A 19735-nucleotide genomic window follows, 5' to 3' on the forward strand; every position below is an offset into this window, starting at 1 on the left:
GAATAGATTTATATCCTGACTGAAATGATTGATCATGATTAATGGATTATTGAAATAATCAACTAATTTACTAATGGATTAACCGTTATCTGGATTATACAGACTCTAAAAAGGCCATTAGCTGAAAGAACAATACTCAGAGCAGAAGTTAAAGTATCGTGCATTTTCTAGGCACATAATGCTGCCTTATAGCACAGTTAAGTAATTATGCTAACTTCAGTTGGTTTAAAAATGCTAAATACTGTGTATCAAATATGACTTAAAAGAAATGTAACTTCCTGATTTAATTCCTTGAAATTGTACCTTTGTCTCTTCGTCTGTACCTGAAGTTCCGCCTTCAGGAAGTCGTCCCAATATGGCTCTTCTATTAACCCTATAATAACGTTTTTACCAGCATTGCTCAGAGAAGTAACTCCTGTAATGAGCTCAGCAGTTCCAACAGCTGTTTGCTAATTACTGCTGGCTAGTGTGAAGGAGCTGAGTGGGGGAGGAGCTGCATCTCAAAGGCGGGGCTAAGCCCACTCAGGCATTTTGAACAGCTGAATGGTTGCCATAGAGACTGACGGATTTTTCAAGCATGAAAGAATCAAAGCAACACGGCAGGTTTGATTTTAATGAGGGGAAAAACATGACACCTATTGTGTCCAGTTATTAATCAGTTAAACCATAATTAATCCCCAGATCAATACAATGTATTGATGTTCAATCCAGCAGAAAGTTTGATATTTGAAAAAGGTTTTAGCTGCAGAGGCATCCTTTGCTCTAAAGGAATACTGTTATTTGCTTTTACACAATAAAATGTTTATTTTATCATTTCTACACATTTTAAAGAAAATATATAAACATTTAGTTGCATATTTTAATACATTTTTCATATCTAAAATAAAATAAGTTGTTAAATAAAAAATCTGCAGAATGAGAACTTTTTTTTTTTTTTTTTTTTACAGTAAATTGTCAAAATAATCGATTCCAAAGATAACCATTAGATGCAGCCCGAATGTATAATTTTGACCCTGTTTGGATTATTTAAATCCAGTAATTTGAACTAGTGCACAGGGTTCCTGTTAAACTGTCTCATCAACTGACTGAGGATGAAGACCAGATCCAGAAAATCCTTAAAGGTCCAAAATAACCTGAGCTTCAGGTCAGGATGAGAGATGATGAGTCACCTGGTTTTCTTCATCAATCACAGAAATATCAATGAGATCATCAACTAATTACCAGCAACCATGAGGATGGAAGCATAAAATAGGGTTTACCGGTCACAGCCACAGCAGTGAGGTTGTGTCCAGATGTGGCCTGAACACCTTCTGAATAGAATGACACCATCCTGCCCTCTAGTGGACAAGTACATTGGCAGATTTCAGAAAGCTTCCATGTTTTTAATAGAGATTTGAAGCATGCAGACAGGATGAAATCAGGTTTATTCAAAGCGAAGCAGTTCTGATGGAAATGTGTCTTCTTCTAACATGAATGGAGGTAAATGCCTGGTTGCTAGGCAGAGTTCCTCCTGCAGAAACAGCTTCAGACCACAGTGGTGCTTTCACTAGGACGTGTTCACCAGAGCACACAGCTGGACAATAAACATGTAGAGTGAGTAAATGTCTGGATACAAGCTGAAGTCAGTGTATGTAATGTGAGCTCCATGGCAACCTGAGGTCCCCTCAGCAGATCAGCCATGTTGTCCAGGCTCTCCATCAGTGTATGTGTCTGCTGCCCACATTAACCAGGCCTGCTCTCACATCCATCAGGATCTGTGGAGATTCTGTACACAGCAGAGCGCCGGCTAGGCCTCCGAGGTTCTCCTCTTGATCTCTGTGATGAGGTCAGAGCGGGACACGTCCACCTGGAGGCAGACCCAGGAACAGCAGCTGGTAAATCACAGACGGGGCTGTTCAGCTGTAGCAAGAGGCTGTGCTGACGGTAGCTACCTCCTCTCTGCTGGCCACCACACGCAGCTTCACCACGCCATCCTTCAGCTCCTGCTCTCCCAGTATGGCCACCAGGGGGATCCCCGTCTCCTCGCACAGCTGCAGCTGACTCAGCAGTTTGGGGTTCTTCTTGTACATCACCTCAGCCTACACCCACACATACACACACCCACAACCACACACACACACCATGAGTTTCCCCGTCAGGAAAACTCATGAGGCTCCTGGGAGAAGTTAAACAGCTCAAAGGGTCAGCCATACTCCATTTTCACCAACTCAAATTTAAGACCTTAAGACCCTAAAGAATGGAATATAAGACCTGTGTCAGGTCAGAAATGTACAAAATAAAATATAATTTTTATTATTCATAAGAATAGAAAGCTATTGAGGAAAAAAACTTTTTGTGAGATTAACTATAGATCTTGTGGCATTCTTGCTTTAGTTGAAGACTAATTATTGACATTTCTTTTAATATTTTGCCCTATTTGTCATCACAGCTGCATCTGTAGATCTCTGCTGTTTGGTTCCAGGTTCTACTCCTTTTCTCCTCTGCTGTAATTCTTCATTATTGTTCATAAAGAGAACTTTAACATTGTCAAAAATAAATCCTTTCATATCCAGTATTATTGCAACTAATATAAATAATTATGTTATGCTTTGCAGAACTACAAGAATGATCCATGAGTGAGTGACAGATGAACAGATGCACATCGTGCAGAGAAAAGTCCATGAGAAAAATAACTAGATAGATTATAGAAGATTAATTAATTCTGCCACAACAAAATTTAAGATTTGTGATGAATGTGTTTAGAGGCCAATGCGAAGACATTTTAACATCTTCAAATTGGATGTGCAGACACCCTGCACTGCTTGGTTTTGGTCTGGCACATAAAATCAAATGATACTTACTCACTCACACACACACACACACACACACATACACACACCTTAATGCCAGAATTCCAGAGCTCAGTGACCAGCCTGAGTCTCTCCTCCAGCAGGTTTTTCTGAGCCGACGCCACCAGGACCTGGACCTCTGTGGTCCGGACCTTCTCTGCTGCCACCTGAACATTAGCAGCAGAGTTAGCGTGAGAATGAGCGTGAGCATGAGCGGTCATCATCAGCACATTCCAGCCCACCCAGCTGCAGGTGTCACCTCAGCCCTCTGCTCCATGATGGAGAAGATCCTCTCAATGCCGATGCTGACCCCAACACACGGCACCTTCCTGTTCTTGGGGTCAAACATGCCCACCAGGCCGTCATAGCGCCCCCCTCCGGCCACGCTTCCCACGCTGACGCTTTCCTCAGACCCGTTTTGGGCGTCGTTGGACGCCAGGGCCACCCCAGCCTGGGTCAGCACCGCCTCATAAATCACTCCTGTGTAATAATCCAGCCCACGGGCCAGACTGAGGTCAAACACGACCTGAGGAATGACAAAGGAAATAAAAATGAATAATCCAGCCACAGAGACAGGATGCTGAGAGACAGAAGCAGAGCATTCTGGGATGCCTGACCTTGTCTGTGACCTGGAAGAGCTGCAGGTAGCTGAACAGAAGCTTAATGTCAGACAGGCCGGCGCAGGCCTGCTTACTCTGAGACATCCTGGGGTCCTGCAGGAGGCGCTCTGCCAGGTCCATTCCCCCTGAAACACACAACCAGCCTCACTCAGGTAGAGTTCCTGCAGGATGGCAACTGGCCCCCAGGTTCCAGGCCCCGGGCTCCGGCCCTCAGTGTTTCTTCCTCATCAGCTACATTTTTCTTCCATGTCTGGCAGGTTGGAGCCATGACCATTGAAGATGTGTTTTGTACTTGAAACCTTTCTCTTGTTAACATTAGGCAAAAACTCTTGCTCCTTTGGGGCAAACACTGTCACTAATGAGTCTCTGTAATTTATACTATTGAATATAGATTTTGTGACCATTATATAATGACATATTGCTACAAAAAAGCAGAGTTTGCCTCCTAAAGTTGTAGAGACTGCCACCTGCTGGAGGTGTTAGCTGACTCACCATGCAGGCTGACGTATTCCCCAATCTGGTCTGCAGCCTCCTCAGATAATCCCTTCTCGTCCACCATCTCCTTCCTCACTTCCTGCCAGGGCAACTGCAGGAGAAGCACATATGAATCAGCGCTGAATGATGGCAGACAGACCGAATATGGTCTTGATCAGGAATAGAGTAAGACAAACCTCCACCCACACACTACATGCAAATATAGTTACTAGCAGGAGAATAGCAACCAGCTAATCATAACTGTAGTAATTGTTTCTGCTGATGATTAATCAGATTTAAAAATTGCCACATTTAGCAGATTTTTCATTTAGCCACTTAAGCCTTTCATACAATATTAGATAAACAATAAAAGATGCAAATAAATAATTTAATTATTTTTAAAGGACAAAATAAGGATTTCATCGTCTAAAACACTGTGACTTAGTATTCCTTCAGCGCATGCTTTGTCAAGTAGAGGTCCAAACGCAAAGTAAACAGCAAAATGAGCTGCAAACACATGACTGACGCTACCTCCAAAACATGAACAAAAGCTACAGAAAAACACTGCCGCTCAGGAAATAGGAGCAAAGGTGTACATTTTGTAATTACAGTAGGAACAGCCAGTATGAAACGCTGCAAACTCGCTCCACAAATTGGAAGTGCTCCAGACCACTAGGGGGAGTCAACCAGTAAATACTAGAACAGACCCTCAGTAGAGACAGGATGTCACAATTTATTGAGATGTTCAAGAAAAAGAAAATTTATGTAATGTATAGTGTCTTAATGAAACACAAAAACTTTTAGCAGCATTTTTACATAGGCAACATTATTTTCTCCAGACTCCCCCTAGTGGTCTGGAGTACTTCCATTTTGTGCAGTAAGTTTGCAGTTTCTCATATTTTAAGGGGGGGTTTGTTATTTTTTCCCGTTTTGCTTCTATTTCCTGTGAATGCAGCATTTTTTGTTTGAATCATTTTTCTGTTGCATTTGTGTTTTGGAGTTTGCAGCTTGTTTCGCCCTTTGCTGCATGTAGTTTCACCTGTCAGCCACCATACATCTGCAACAAAGGATGCATCTGCAGCTAAAGAAAATCCTGTCGATACTCTGCTAGACCTAATGCAGTGTAGAGCTGATCTGGTAATTATTTTTGATTTTCTGTTCAGAATCTGAATCAGGTGAAGTTCCCACTTTGTAGAACTCCTACAGTGGCAAAGAAGGTCATGGCAATAATGAACCAGCCTTAATCACTGCTCTGAATGTGTTGTTCTTTCAGCAAATGGCCCTTTTTGACTCTGTATAGTCCAGTAAACAATTCATCAAATAATCAATAAATAGTTGATTATTTCAATAATCGATTAATGTGATTGAGGTTTTCTGCCTACAGGCCTTCTCACCTTATCCAGCTTGTCTACCGTTGAACAGATGGTGCGGAACTTGTCATCTGGAACTCCACAGACAGCGAACATCCCATCTAGGATGCGCCGGTCATTGACCTGGAAGTGAGGTAAGGGATCAGGAAATGACATTTACTGAGCGCTCAGCTGCAGGCGGAGACTGACCTTGATGCGGAAGTCCCCGAGCTCCAGCTCACTGAGGATCTCATGGACGATCTTCAGACACTCTGCGTCTGGGATCATGGCGTCGTACTGACCGGCGATGTCGAAATCCTGAAACACACACACATGCATATAACGCACACTGCACTGCAGCAGACCAGTGCAACACACACCCTCTTCTGTGACAGGAGAACTCACACACTGATAGAACTCTCTGTAGCGGCCGCGTGTCATGGCGGGGTTGTCACGGCGATAGACCTTGGCGATGTGGTAGCGCTTGATGTTGGTGATCTTGTTCATGGCCAGGTAGCGTGCAAACGGCACCTGGAGGAGGGAGTGTAAAGGACCTCAACCTGATTCATCAGCCCAAACCTATGATTGGTTCCGAACGCCTGTTAACTTCCTGACAGTGCAGAGGTCAGGGGTCAGGATACAGTGAGGTCGTATCTTAGCGACAGCAGCTCTCCTCCCTGGTCCTTCAGATCGTAGATGAGCTTGGAATCTTCTCCGTACTTCCCCGTCAACGTTTCCTGCAGGGACGAGAACGAATAACCTCCATGTTGGAAACAAGATGAGCTCAGAATCATGACTCCAGTCTGAGACACACACAAACCTTTAGCTCAAACACAGGTGTGTCGATGGTCTCCGCTCCGTGGCGTTTGAAGCAGCGGGTGATGGTGTTGAAGACTCTCTCTCTGATGGCCATCTGCTTCGGGTTGTAGTCCCTGGTTCCCTGCATCACACCCAAACATGTTGTCAACATTTCATGTGCAAGATTCACATTTGACTCTGCTCAACTGGAGACAGCCAGGTTTGAACACTGAAGACCAGTGTTCCTCTTCTTTAAGGAAGGAGTAGAAACTAAGAACTACAATCATTCAAACTAACAATTTGTAATTTACTCCAGCTTTTTATAAATTCAAGAAAGTTCAGATAATAATAAAGGGCTGAGAGTCATCAACTGGGATAATCTAGTTATTGTTTTATGTTTTAGTGGATTACAAAACAATGTTATGTGCTACAAAACTTAGAAATAAAGACAGTTTTCAAACATAGAAATCTGTGTTTGATTCAAAGAAATCAACCTCTATTTTGTCTACTTGTCTCCACTTCGACAAATACACATTTTTATGTCTACTTTGAAATTCTGAAAATATACAACTTGTCACTTTTTATAAAAAATCTACTGTTGCATATGTGTAATTAAAAAACAGCATTTCATTTCTAATTATAAATGTAGAAAACAATACGACTTTAGCATGGAGGATATTGGAATATTGAAGTAAATAAAAACATATTGTTCAATCTATCTATAAAATGTTCCCTCAATTTAAAAATATTAGTTGGTTTTTCATCATTTTTCAGACAAAATTATTCAGAGCCATGGTGGAAGGTCCAAAGAGTTACTGTGGCTCTGCTGGTAGCAGACCCTGTTGTAAATCATCAGAAACAGCTGTTGGTGGCGCTATAGCCCAGCCTGTAGTTCAGCTCACACAGCTTCAGGATAACCACAGACTCTTACCTTTGGTGTTTTGAGCACAAACTGATGTTTGCCATCATCTCCTCCTCCCAGCCGAGCCTTCAGCTCAAGCAGTTTGGCTACTTCTTCATCAATCTACAACACACACACACACACACACACACACACACACACACATAAAAAGCAGAACATATTACACTACTTTGTCTGGTTCAGCAATGAATAATCTAGAATATTCTGCAATGCAGACATGCCTACCTGAGCCACAGTGATGCCAGAGGCAGAACGGAGCGGTTGCAGATGGAGCGCAGTCCGAAACGGTGCCAGACCAGAGCAGACACGAGCAAAGGACAGAGCCAGCATGGTCATCCGACACAGGAACAAAAAATATGAAGGGAAAAAAATGTCCAGGGAGTGGGAAAGGTAGAGTTCAGGAGTGCGTCATGGGAACAGTATTCCCAAGAAGAAGTGAGGTGGGTCCGATCGCCCACAGGTGGTGAGAAAGTTGGTGGAGGTCAAGGGTCCAGCAGGAAGAGGTCATCCAGGGCCAGGCGGGAAGAACAGGAGAAAAGTGGTAAGCAACCCTAGCACTAGGGAAGGGCGGGGCATGACGCATCATCATCACCACAGCGTGGAGGACAGAACATGAGATGTAGCAAGTCAATCAAAAATGCAGGCCCCTGTACACACTCACTCACACACACTGCTTATATCAGGCCTGACCACAGCTACCCAGAAACACCTGCAGATATCTTCAAAAATCCTGGAGCAGCTATGGACAGCAAACATTTACTGGTTTCTGATTCTGTTTATTAATATGCATCTATTCCTGCTCTAAGGCTTGGTAGATTGGACACAAAGGTTTAGGATTTAAGAGCATTTGAATTACAGTGGAATGGGTGCAAATTAATAAAGTCCACCTGACAAAGTAACACAATCATCATTTTTGCCTGGCGCAGATACTCTGTAATGCAGCTCAACAAGAGTGACACATGTTTATATGCTGCTTCCATAAATATAGTGTTGAATCTTTCCCAGCTGACATATAAGTTTTAATAGAACTGCTATGAGTTGAGCTTCCTCAACACTAGCAGCGTTTCCATTGCTCATAAAATAGTGCAAATTGGAATTCCAAAAATATATTTGTTTAAATGGACAGTATTATGTGTTTTGCAGGCACACAGTGTCATTTTATAGCATAATCAAGTAACTATGTTACCTTCAGATGTTATACAAATGTTGTATAAATATGAGGTTAAAATTTTTTTACTGTTTGGCAGCAGATAAGAGGCTATCCTTCAACAACATGGAGGACAAGTTTGATTCATATATGAATGAAATTGTGCCGTTATTGTGTCCTGGTGTTTCAGGGTTGTCAGGCAGCTGTGAGGGGTGGGGGGAAGTGCAGGACAAATCTGCAGTAACAGCCACATCTTATTGCATCAGCTGTGCCTCATTAAAGTAAATACGTTTAAAATCAAAGCGGACTTTTAAGATAGATTGTGCGTTTTAATTTAAAGCGCAAGAAGTCTGTTTAAATCCCCCAGATGTCGCCGTGTTAGCATTAGCCGCTCCAGCTAGCAATAAGCCGGTTAGCTTAAGCTAGGGGAAAACTCCGGCTTCTTCCGCTCACCTTTCCTATCAGACAGGAACACAGTTCCGGGAGTTTTCTTTTCTGTCGCACTTATGGACTCAAAAATATGCAATTAGTTGCCATTCTGTCCAGTGAAGGCCGTGGTTGACTAACAGTGAAGGCTGAAAAAAATAAGTGTTTAGCGCATGATTTTCCACCCGGGCTGAACACTGCTGCCAGTGAATGTGGACGTCTGTTCTGTGAGTGATGTTATTGATGGAGAACTCCCTTTCCTTTCAGCTCTGAACTTCACCGCATGCTGTAACCTATCCAGCCATGTTGGGAAAGCTAAGTGTAGAGACTGACCTGCTCTTTGCTCGCCTTTTCGGATTTTAGCTTCCGAACGACTTCCCCCTGGACTTTAATGGCCTCCTGGATCTGAGCTTTGTCTTCCATGGCTTTTCATGAAGGTCTAGCTGAAGCAAATCACACCGCCTGCAGAGTGGAGCTGTACAACTGCTGTCAAAATCCTGTCTGGGCAGAGAAAGGCGGAAACACTCGCAAGGACAGCTTCCGCTCCGTATTTTCAAAACAAAATACTCCACTGTGCAGGTTTACTGCTTCATGTTCTCTTTTGTTTTCTTTCTGACTCTTTCTCAGAGGAAAATTGTAAAAGGGGTAAGGATGAGGCTAAGGCAGCATCGTGGGAACAGATTCAGAGTTGGTTTCTTTCCTGTCGATCAGCATCAAGATCCAGTGTGCTGACATTGAGTATGCACTATAGGACACTACATTTGAACTTTTGTCAAATTTATGATGGGTATTTTTGGGGTTGTCTATAATATGCCTCTCTGGGATGCATAAGTGAAGACTCTGGAAGACAGACTTAAATACTGTAGGTAAACATATGTAATTACAGAGTAAGCAGGTTAAAATGTAGATATTAAGTTAGTCAAAGTTTAGAGATCATCGGATGGGATAAAGCCAATAAAGTCTCCTCTAATTCTAGTGTCTCTCTCCCTTTTATAGGGGAGCAGGGAGCAGTCAGAAAGAGTGGAATTGCTTAAAGTACTAGACAGTAGGAATTTGAGTAGAACAGAATAAAGTTATCTGTGCACAGCAAGTAAAACTGTTATGTTCACGTGAAAGTTGGGTTTTTATTTGTTAAACTACTACTTAAACTTTAATTAAGCAGCAGTGTATAGAAATCATTCTTATCTATGTTTGGCAATTTAGAAGTACATCATGCCACAGATGATCCACTTCTTTCTCTAAAAATAAATGAGCAAAATCTCATTTATTTGAAATGCAAAATTCTTCCTGTAGGACTTTAAACTCCATTTGAAAGGCGACATCTTCCTGTTCAAGCAGGGTTCACAGTGAACAAACATTCAAAGTCCAAACCAGTGCAGTCAACAAGCCTGTCTCCACAGCCTTTGTAAGTATGTCCGTAATCTTTATTAAGAAGCTGAAATCAGATTAAATATAACTGTGTGTTGTGTTTAATTTTCTATTAGAGAATGGTTGAAGTAAAGCTTTTCATCAGAGTGTAAGCTGATGTTTCAGGGCCCAGCAGTGGCTCAGGACAGGAGAACTTTACTGTGGAGATAAAAAAAAAAAACTTGTGAAGTGAGTGGAGTCCAGACTTCCTGCTCATTTCCACGGCTCTGACTCATTGAGTTGTGATACCTGCAACTCACTGGTTAAAGCCCGACTGTTGTTTCTGCTTCAAATTGATTGTTCCTTAATTGTCTCTGCTTTGAGCAGCTGTTGGTTTAACTCCCTCAATGGAACCTCTTTTGGTTTTACATTAATAATGATCTAGAACCCAATTTCTACATACAACACCACCTTTCATGCAGCAGGGTGGTGTGGAGAATACCTCTGCTCTTATTTTCTCTGCAAGAGAGGGCCTCTTGTTGTCAATGTTCTTATGTTAGTGATGTATTAATTTTATTAAACATTTCATCATTTTGAACATTTACTGATCCTGTATTTTAGAGTAGTTCTGCAAAGTCACAGTGCACCTTTTTGATTCTGGTTATTTCCGTATTAACAAACGTCTCATATTGTTGGGTTTCTAACAGTCCACAGGTTTCCCCTCTGACAGGACCGGAGTAAATCCACACAGCATGGAGCTGTCTCCTCCTCCCACAGGGTTAGAAGCTGAGAGTGCAGCCCTTTTCACCACCGGATCTCTTCACTTCCTGCATGAGCTGATCTCCATGTTTAATGAGGAGGTGGAGAAGGTAAAACAGCCCACAGGCCCTTTATGGGCTCAAGGAATGAGCAGCTTATCTTCTTCTTCTTCTTCTTCAGATCCTCCAGCTGAGAGTGTCCAGAAAGGCTCACCTGGATCTTTCGGGTGAACTCCCAAATTTCCTGGAAAGCACCGCACACATAAGGGCAGACCCAGACTGGAGGGTGCTCCCGGTTCCTCCCAGGCTCCAAAACAGGCATGTGGACATTGGAGACATGGCCCCCTGTGATACCGCACGCTTCATCAGGGCTCTGCAGTCTCCAGCACAGGGCATACAGGTAAAGAACCTTCACCGCTTTCATCACACAGAGCAGTGAGGATTAGGAAACGAACTGAGGATGGCACTAAGCAAGTGAGGGTTTCTTTGTTATTTCTGATGTCTTGTCCAGTATGCAGTATCCAGTTTTTATTATTATTTCCATAAAAATAATTGTGTTGTTTTTTTTTTTACATAAAATCACAATGTACACCCATCACAAGCAGCACACATGCTCTTCAACTGTATAGTCAGGTTTGTGGTTGTAATGTGAGGTGAAAGATTTTATGGGTCAGACCAACAGACACAAGTACAGTACACACATGTGAAGTGGAAGGAAAAGGATACATGGTTTTCATCTTTAAAAATAATAAAATCTGAAAAGTGTGGTGTGATTTTTTTTTGTTCACTTGCCTTTAACTCTGACACCCCTAAATCAAATGTAGTGCAACTGGTTGTTTTCAGAAGTCATTTAAGAGCAAAGTGTCGAAGGTGAACAGCAATAGTTTGGGTTATTTAACCTGTAGGAGAAAAATGGAGTCATATTGTGATCATGTCATAAATGTTACATTTCCTGAGATAAATATTTCATTAGCAAGCTAAATATTTAGTTCCAAAATTAAGTAAATATTTAGCTTGAACCTAAGTATTTATGCTATCTGAATGTTCACATTCTAGTCAAATATTTAGCTCAGAGCAAAGTATTTAGTATGGAGCTAAATAATGCTTTTGAATTGACATTTGGCAATTATTGGCAATTAGTAGTAATAAATTGTGAAAATATGAGTTAAATAAATGAACCCTGTTTTTTAATCTTCTGGCTAAATGACCTGAATAACTTGAATAACTGATCTGAAACTCATCTCTGTAAAATTCACACTACATGTGTTCAGCTTATCTTCATGTTTTCTGCACAGATTCACATTGTAGCGATGTCTCAGTTCACTGATGGGTCCTCTAAGTGGGCAGTTTTCGTTCATGAGCATTGTCTTAAACTAAAGCTGCCAACATTTCTCTGGTTATAACCTTTAGTTGGATGAAACCTTCTTTTCGCTTTACTCAGGTTGACTTTGATGATGGGAACTGCCCAACGTTCCACAGCCAGATCAAAGGGATTCACAACGTCATTCTGGCAGTGAACAACCGACTCCCTGGTGAGTGTCTGACTTTACAGCCGTGTTCATTTTGCATCACAGTATTCGTTAGAGTAGAAGACAGAACACTTGTTCTGATGTGTTCTAATGTTTTTTTTTATTATTTGCTTGTGGGAATGCAGGGGCCCCACACATCTCCCAGGCCCCAGTGCTGATGTTGCGTCCGAGGGCCTGGAACATGGTGGAGCACAACATGATGGTAACATGCTACTGCTACATTTATTCACGCTCCTTAAGGCTACTTTGGATGGATGGGTGTCACTTAAATCACCTAACTGATTGTGTTTGCCATGGAGACAGTAAAGCTGAGGGGTTTGGAAGTCTTCATGTTGATATTTACTGAAACCAAAACCATCAGGTGGAGGGAAAGGAAGCTCCTGGTCCTCTGTTTGACTTTGGCCTGCTCATGTATCACTGTGGAAGGACGCTGCTTGAACACCAGAGTGGACCATTTTTCTACCTGTCAAAGGTAAAGTCAAAGCCACAACCAGCCTTCCTGTGGCTTTTACAAGTCAGTATCTCAAACCATACGCAGCTTCACAGGTAGAAGGAAAAATATTCATCTGCTTCCATCATAAATACGCTGTTTTCAGGATATTTCAGGATGTTTTCTCTCTGAAATGACTTATCCAACACAAATGGAGCATTTTTTCACAACTACAGCAGCTGAATGAATCCCACTGGTTTCAAAGGAAAGCTAGGGCATGTCAGAATAAATTCTATGGTGGCCCAGAAGGGTCAACAAAATGTAAAAGGCAAGTTTATAGTAACTCAAGAATGAATTCTGTTGTGACTTTTGCACTTCACCTTTCCATAAAAATCATCTGGAACACTGCAAACACTTTAAAGAGATAATAAAAAGTTTATAGTGTGATGGTGGAGATTCATGGCATTTAAAGTGGACATACTTTTTATTTTCATGGAGCAAACAGGTCACTAACAATGAGGTCAACTAATAATGTCCATCAACTTTCTGTGGCTCAATGATAAATTCACATGGAATATATAATTAGAGCCCAACTGAATACTTTAATTATAAATCATTCAAGGTAACTTTGAGTTTTAGATTGATAAATATCAAATAAAGCAGTCACTGATCATGTCCACAGTTATTTAGAGCTCATTTGTACCCAAACCAACAAGTGTGAAGTTTATTCAGATTAATTCAGAACTAATATACAAAGTAATCTTAGAGACATTATACTTGCTAAACCTGGAAAACTTTCTCCAGGGGTAGTAATCAGAGGAGGAACTTTTATTATGGTGGCTGATTACAGCCACCGTTAAAAAAGTCTCCTCACTCATCCTGCCTAAATGTTTGCAACACAAGAAAAGAAATGAACCAATGGTTCATAAAGAATTTTAGGACCTCTAAAAAAAAAGATTCATGGGAGTTTCACAAAACAGCCTTTTCTAGCTTCCTACAGCAGCTAGCAGCACATGTGGCTTTAATACTGAAGGTATTATAGCAACATGTTTTATCAGTCGTTTTTATTTTGTTGCTTCACTTTACTTTTGCCACATATAATGACATCTTTGTACTGTTCATTGGTGGGATGTTTGCATGTTTCAGTTTTGCCTTAACTTGCAGGTGGAGAGCCTGGTGGAGGCCAGGCTGTGGAACAACATCTTCATCTGGACACAACAGAAGGTCTGACTCCAAAAAATGACTTTTAATAAGTTATTAGGAGAATTGTTCATCTATTTTATATGTTAGGTTAAAGTGTAAAAATAAATCCATGTTATTTTTAATAAGAGCAAATCTGACATTAGAACAGGAAATACAGCAGCAGTCCGAGGTCTGGTCTAAATAGATTCAGTCACACCTGAAATCAACATCTGATGTTAGAATAAACTCAAACATCTGATTGGTTAACCCATACCGACACTCAGCTCTAGGCCACCTTGGAAATCAAATTCACTAGAACGGGCTTTCTTGAACCAAGATTGATTTGCATTTGTAAGGTGGTGAGATAAAAAAATAATTCATGGTGTCTTTTGAAGAACATCTAACATATTTTGCATCAATCAGAGGCAATAATTTTTCAGAAATTAGGAAATTGTTTTCATTCTACCCAGCTATCTTCTGTGTTAAACAGCAGACGATAGTCGGGTTGTTTTAGGATTATTTTACAGAATAAATATACATATATTTACATATATACAGTACAGACCAAAAGTTTGGACACACCTTTTAATTCAATGAGTTTCCTTTATTTTCATGACTATTGACATTGTAGATTCACACTGAAGGCATCAAAACTATGAATAACACATGTGGAAATATGCACTAAACAAAAAAGTGTAAAACAACTGAAAATACCCCTTATATTCTAGTTTCTTCAAAGTAGCAACCTTTTGCTGTGATTACTGCTTTGCACACACTCTGCATTTTCTTGATGAGCTTCAAGAGGTAGTCACCTGAAATGGTTTTCACTTCATAGGTGTGCCCTGTCAGGTTAATAAGTGGGATTTCTTGCCTTAGAAATAGTCATGAAAATAAAGAAAACCCATTTTAATTAGAAGGTGTGTCCAAACTTTTGGTCTGTACTGTGTATATATGTAAATGTAAATGACCTCAAGGGAAGTGTTTCTCTTCTGGATTTGTGGTTGTCTGTATGGGTGTGTGTGTGTGTGTGTGTGTGTGTGCAGTTGGGTCTTCCACTGGGCTGCATCAAGGCGACGGTGCTGATAGAAAACGTGTTGGCAACATTTGAAATGGAGGAGATTCTCTATGAGCTGCGGGAACACTCAGCAGGGCTCAACTGTGGCATCTGGGATTACTCTGCTTCCTTCGTCAATAAGTTTGGTGAGCCCCATGTGGCGCCTGCTTCTTTAACATAACCAACAGAGCACAAGGGGTCACAAGGGGTCACATCCTTCAGGTCACCGTCAGGACTTCCTGCTGCCAGACCGCAGCAAGTACGTGAACATGGAGAAACGTTTTCTGCGGAGCTACATGGACCTGCTGGTTCAGACGTGTCATAGACGGGGAGCGCTGGCCACAGGAGGCATGGCTGCTCCGCTGCTGCCTCACTGCCAGCACACACACTCCTACAGCACAGTGCTGGCCTCTGTGGAAAGGTACCAACAGCACAACTCCTTTCCTCTGGCTCTGTGTGAGGCTGCATCATCAGAGAGTTCCAAACACAGGAGAAAATGCAATACACACACACACACACACACACACAGACGGAGTGGTTTTAAAGAGGTGTGAGGTTAGTTGAGCTCATTTTTATTAAAAAATGAACAAGATAGAAACCCATAAATAAGTAACTGTATGTTGTTATCGTTTGTAACACAAAGTTTTACAATTTTTGTTTGAGGGAAAAGGATTTTTTCTTGTATGACACAATATTACTTTCTCTTTCAGTGTTTTCCAGCCAGTTTTCTATTAAACTAAAAGTTTAGTATCACACACACCCTGACAATTGCTAATTTTGGCTTTATTGGAACTCTGTCTGACAGCAGGTGTTTAGCAATGGCCAAAACATACTTTACCACTTCTGGGCTATTTATTTTATTTATGTAACAGGATTTCAGCATTAATTATGATCTGGTTGTTAAAATCAGAGCTGATACCCATAAAAAGCATGTTTGGGTGAATACACAGCGGTTCATTTTCTGCTCCATGTTGATACGCACAAGATACATTTTTGAAACCATGTGATGTCATGTTTTGTTGGAAGAGCTGGATTTTACCACCTGTTTCTTTTCATGTAATTCCCATAATTTAATGCAATAGTACTTTCTAGAGTTTAATACAAATGTAATTTTTTTTCTTTTTAATGTAACTCCTCTTTCTTTTGGGTAAATATCTTCTGCTCCTCTGTTTTCTGCTCTTCAGGCTGAAGTTATTGGAAATCAAGGCAGGTGTTGATGGCTTCATGGTGTATGACATGAATTTGATTAAACCAATGCAAGAAGTGAGTACCTGATTATACTGCTTTAGTACTGCATAGGGCAGCTCTCAGTAGTTTTTGTTCTATAAAAATGGACCATGATTTGATTTCAAAACTTCATTTCCTGTCTATGTCCCACATATCAAATTCAACTGAAAGAGAGAAAATTCATTTAGTTTTCATATCTAAATATATTTAGTATCTAAAAATGATAGTGAATCTAATTCTGCCATTTCAGACAGGGATGTCTGCACATAAAACCAGAGCACATCACCCAAAGAGTAGCATCACTTTAACATATTTTTACTCAAGTAAAAGAAAAGAGTTGGAATCTCCCCCAAAAATGACTCAAATAAAACTAAAAAAGCATTTGATGAAAAGGCTACTTAAGTACTGATTAACAAATTAGAACGTCTGATTTAATATTTCACAATGATGTTAACAGACAAAAATATTTAATTATTTGTAAATTCAGTTATCTTAAAGACTAAAATAAAGCAAATGACAGAAATAAGATGATTGCAAAACTGAGCAGAAAACATAGGAAGCTACAGCAGTAAGTGTTACATAAGTGTACAGTACTGCCAGTGACAACATATGGTGCTTACTGCACCTTCTAGATCTATAGTTAGACTGTCTGTTCTTCATTCAGTGTTACTCGCGCTGGGTGGAGGATCCAGAAACTTTACTCAAGTAAGAGCAGCAATACTTCATTAGAATACTACTGAGGTCCAATGAAAAACTACAGTGTAGTGAACATCAGCAGAATAGAACATTTTGGATTTGCCTGTAGAGTCCAGACCCAAATCTGACAGAACCTCTGTGAGGTCACCTAAAGGGGGGGCTGTGGAGTAGAGGTGACCTCTGCAGGCTACTGTAGGAAAAAAAGTTTTCTTCCAAAACTGCTTTGCACTCTTCCCCCTTTCTAGATGAAATTTGTGCTTCACTTGAATTTTACAGCATGTGTCACAGTAGTGATGAACAAAGTTGGTAATGATTTGTCATGGTTTTTTGGTTGTTACATTGCAGTAAGTTGGCATTTTAACATGAGTGGTGATGTTTCTTCTCCTCCAGCTGTTTGAGCTTCACACTGAGGGAGACAACCAGCTCCACCGGCTGCGGGACGATGTCAGCGTGACTCCTGAGGACCTGCTGTCCATGCCCTCTGTTAGTGGAATCAGCGGTTAGATTGGAGACTGTTTGGAACACAGTAGCAAGAAGGTTCAACAGAGCATGATTTGTTGTTGTCTTTTTCCTCAGGGAGGAGTCACTCTTTATGGGCTGAAGTATAACATTGCAGTGGGTGTCCTGTTTATTAATGCGTGGCTATCAGGTGAGAGACATACACACTTTGGGCAAAAGTCATGAGATGCTTGCTCTCACTGAGGTACACCATGTTCTCTGTTGAGTCCTGAACCACCAGAAGCTAAAAATGATGCTAAAAACTTGTTTAACATAGTGAAACAATTTTAGCAACTCTGATTAACTTTTTTATGTTTGCTAGTACAGTTCTGTAAGAGGACCATAATGCTGTTTTCCAGGTAAAGGCCATTTTTTCTACAGAGGCCAGGTGGAAGACTCAGCCACTGCAGAGATTTCTAGATCCCAGGTAAGTTCCAGAGACGATCCTCTCACAATTCAGTAAATACATCACAGATGGTTTGATATAGAAAATCACCTGTGAACAGAGTCCAGACATTAAACCACAAAAAAGAGTGGTAGAAAGTTGACATGTCCAACAGAACCTGCTTTCAGCCAAACACATGATAAACTGAATCAGTCAGACTGCAACACAGATAAAACATGTTTGTTTCTTTTAGGGATCTGCAAACTCAGGTAGACTAACAGACCACACATCAAAATGAATTTCTACTAACTCCAGCCCTGGTGCAGGACATTTACAGGGCAGTGACACAGACAGCTGAAAAAGATCCACAATATGTCCTAAAGGTCAATCAGGACCTCAGAAGACTTTGGGTAAAGTGGATGAACAGTTCATATTTTATACTTTTTGTTTGTCTGATTTTATGAGGTAGAACTCACCAAAGAAGGACTCTAATAGAGTTCTTAGTTTACAGCCCAACAGTTCTACTTCTGTTGGGCTGACTGGCATTAAAATGGACCAAAATAAAAAACAGAACTATGTACTAGTAACAATGGACAAAATGATTCTTGAACACAAACTAAACTGGACCGAGTAGGATGAACTAGTTCTGCAGAACAGCTTTTAACTTAGCAAACGGCTGTGCCAGGTGTGGCAGTGGATCCGACACCAGGCTCGGCTGGAGGACGACAGCAGGGTGGTGAGCAGGCAGCTGGTCACTGAGCTCACCAAAGAGCTCAGCACTGAACTCAGCCGTCTGTGTCCCTCTGAAAGGTCAGCATGCTGCAGTGAAGGACTTGGGCTTTTCTTCGCCTGAATCGCTCTCATCCTCTAGTGTGTTTTATCTGCTTTAGGACGGAACAGAGGTTACACACGGCAGCAGACATGTTCCTGGAAGTGGTTCTGAAGAGACATTTCCCAGAGTTCATCACTTCTTACCTGAACTTGGACCACACTTTTCTCACCTCCCAGAACCTGAGGGAGGAGGAGAAGGAGGCGGTGGAAATAGGAAGACAGCGAGCCAAACTGTGAGGGGCAGCCAGGAGCAGAGTGATGGAAAACCAACAGACCTAAAAGTCATGCAGCTGATTCTGTGTAACGCAATCCTTCAGAGAAATGTGCCAATAGATTTCCCTTACTAGTCCAGCTCAGGCATTCAAAATTACCAATCAGGAAATGACTCCAAATGTGAGACTCTTCATACAGCAAAACAACATGAAGGGTTAAATTAGCTAAAAGTGATCGGTCTGTACATTAAAATGTACAGTATTTAATCAATGATTCTGAATCAGTCTCAAAACTGTGAATACCAAACTAATATGTGATCACCTACAAGTTTAACTGTGAGCTAACAGCAGGCTAAATTCAAAACTGAACTTTAGATAATCAATGCATGACACCAGACAGCAGAGGCTTCCCTACCTAAACAAGATTAAAACACACAATTATAGGATAATAATAATCATGGCTACCAACGTAAAATTAATCCAGAAATAAAAAGTACTGGTTCTGCTGGAGGTTTCTTCCTGTTAAAGGGGAGTTTCTTTCCTCTCCACTGTCGCTATATGCATGTTCAGTATGAGGGATTGCTGTAAAGTCAATGATTTGATGCAATCTGCTGGGTTTTCCTACAGAAAAAATGTTTATAATTTGAACAATAAACGGAGCTTAATCTGTTTGAGATGGTAGTTGTTGTGAATTGGCGCTACAGAAATAAACTGATTATATTTTCTTCAGAATATCTACACATTAAGTGTTTACTGAGGATGTTGAGCCAAATGAAGCTGTTGGGAATCAAGATCCTAAAGTTCATACCTGTTCTGATCCATGAAGATGTTTGGACCTCCGGCTCTGCAGCCATGAAGCCTCATTTCAACTCCTCTGGAATTTGGGGTCAGAGGTCAAGTATTATCTCTAACCCTGGGGGATGCAAATCAGCTGCCACCTGTTGTAAAAACCTTGTTGCCATGGTTATGCATTACAACTGAAAGTTAGAATAAAAAGCATATATCTTTCCAGTTGCACTGCA

The 19735-nt window shown here is 41.1% G+C and overlaps 2 protein-coding genes across 3 annotated transcripts; one reads left to right on the top strand and one right to left on the bottom strand.

The window, feature by feature from the left end:
* Positions 1 to 1361: 1361 nt before the first annotated feature.
* Positions 1362 to 9094, bottom strand: hars (histidyl-tRNA synthetase). 2 transcript variants are annotated; one of them, XM_032555205.1, is made up of 14 exons: positions 8898 to 9074; positions 7217 to 7548; positions 7001 to 7093; positions 6092 to 6211; positions 5913 to 6008; positions 5677 to 5802; positions 5482 to 5589; positions 5317 to 5415; positions 3941 to 4034; positions 3446 to 3573; positions 3088 to 3354; positions 2879 to 2995; positions 1932 to 2078; positions 1362 to 1846 (listed from the first exon to the last, which is right to left on the bottom strand). In XM_032555205.1, exons 2-14 carry the CDS (start codon positions 7325 to 7327, stop codon positions 1787 to 1789), a joined length of 1566 nt encoding a protein of 521 aa, XP_032411096.1. In that variant the 5' UTR covers positions 7328 to 7548; positions 8898 to 9074; the 3' UTR covers positions 1362 to 1786. The 2 variants fall into 2 exon arrangements, with proteins under 2 accessions (XP_032411096.1, XP_032411097.1); XM_032555206.1 differs by lacking the exon at positions 7217 to 7548 and having other exon boundaries at positions 8898 to 9094.
* Positions 9095 to 9865: 771 nt separating this feature from the next.
* On the top strand, positions 9866 to 19387 carry ugl (ureidoglycolate lyase). Its single transcript, XM_032555204.1, has 15 exons — positions 9866 to 9969; positions 10619 to 10780; positions 10851 to 11069; positions 12111 to 12201; positions 12324 to 12400; positions 12560 to 12670; positions 13793 to 13852; positions 14854 to 15010; positions 15087 to 15285; positions 16049 to 16127; positions 17178 to 17270; positions 17364 to 17436; positions 17645 to 17712; positions 18356 to 18480; positions 18561 to 19387. The coding sequence occupies exons 2-15, from the start codon at positions 10664 to 10666 to the stop codon at positions 18736 to 18738; spliced, it is 1647 nt and encodes a 548-aa protein (XP_032411095.1). The 5' UTR covers positions 9866 to 9969; positions 10619 to 10663; the 3' UTR covers positions 18739 to 19387.
* Positions 19388 to 19735: the final 348 nt, after the last annotated feature.

The sequence above is a fragment of the Xiphophorus hellerii genome, chromosome 23 (genome assembly GCF_003331165.1).
Source record: "Xiphophorus hellerii strain 12219 chromosome 23, Xiphophorus_hellerii-4.1, whole genome shotgun sequence".
NCBI classification, from domain to species: domain Eukaryota; kingdom Metazoa; phylum Chordata; class Actinopteri; order Cyprinodontiformes; family Poeciliidae; genus Xiphophorus; species Xiphophorus hellerii.

Coding starts and splice junctions, on each gene's coding strand:
- ugl (XM_032555204.1), top strand. CDS start 10,664: ATGGAGCTGTCTCCTCCTCCCACAGGGTTAGAAGCTGAGAGTGCAGCC. Junction 12,202..12,323: donor AGTGAACAACCGACTCCCTG/GTGAGTGTCTGA, acceptor GTGGGAATGCAG/GGGCCCCACACATCTCCCAG. Junction 15,286..16,048: donor GTGCTGGCCTCTGTGGAAAG/GTACCAACAGCA, acceptor TCTGCTCTTCAG/GCTGAAGTTATTGGAAATCA.
- hars (XM_032555205.1), bottom strand. CDS start 7,327: ATGACCATGCTGGCTCTGTCCTTTGCTCGTGTCTGCTCTGGTCTGGCA. Junction 2,079..2,878: donor TCTGGAATTCTGGCATTAAG/GTGTGTGTATGT, acceptor GTGTGGGTGTAG/GCTGAGGTGATGTACAAGAA. Junction 1,847..1,931: donor TGGTGGCCAGCAGAGAGGAG/GTAGCTACCGTC, acceptor GTCTGCCTCCAG/GTGGACGTGTCCCGCTCTGA.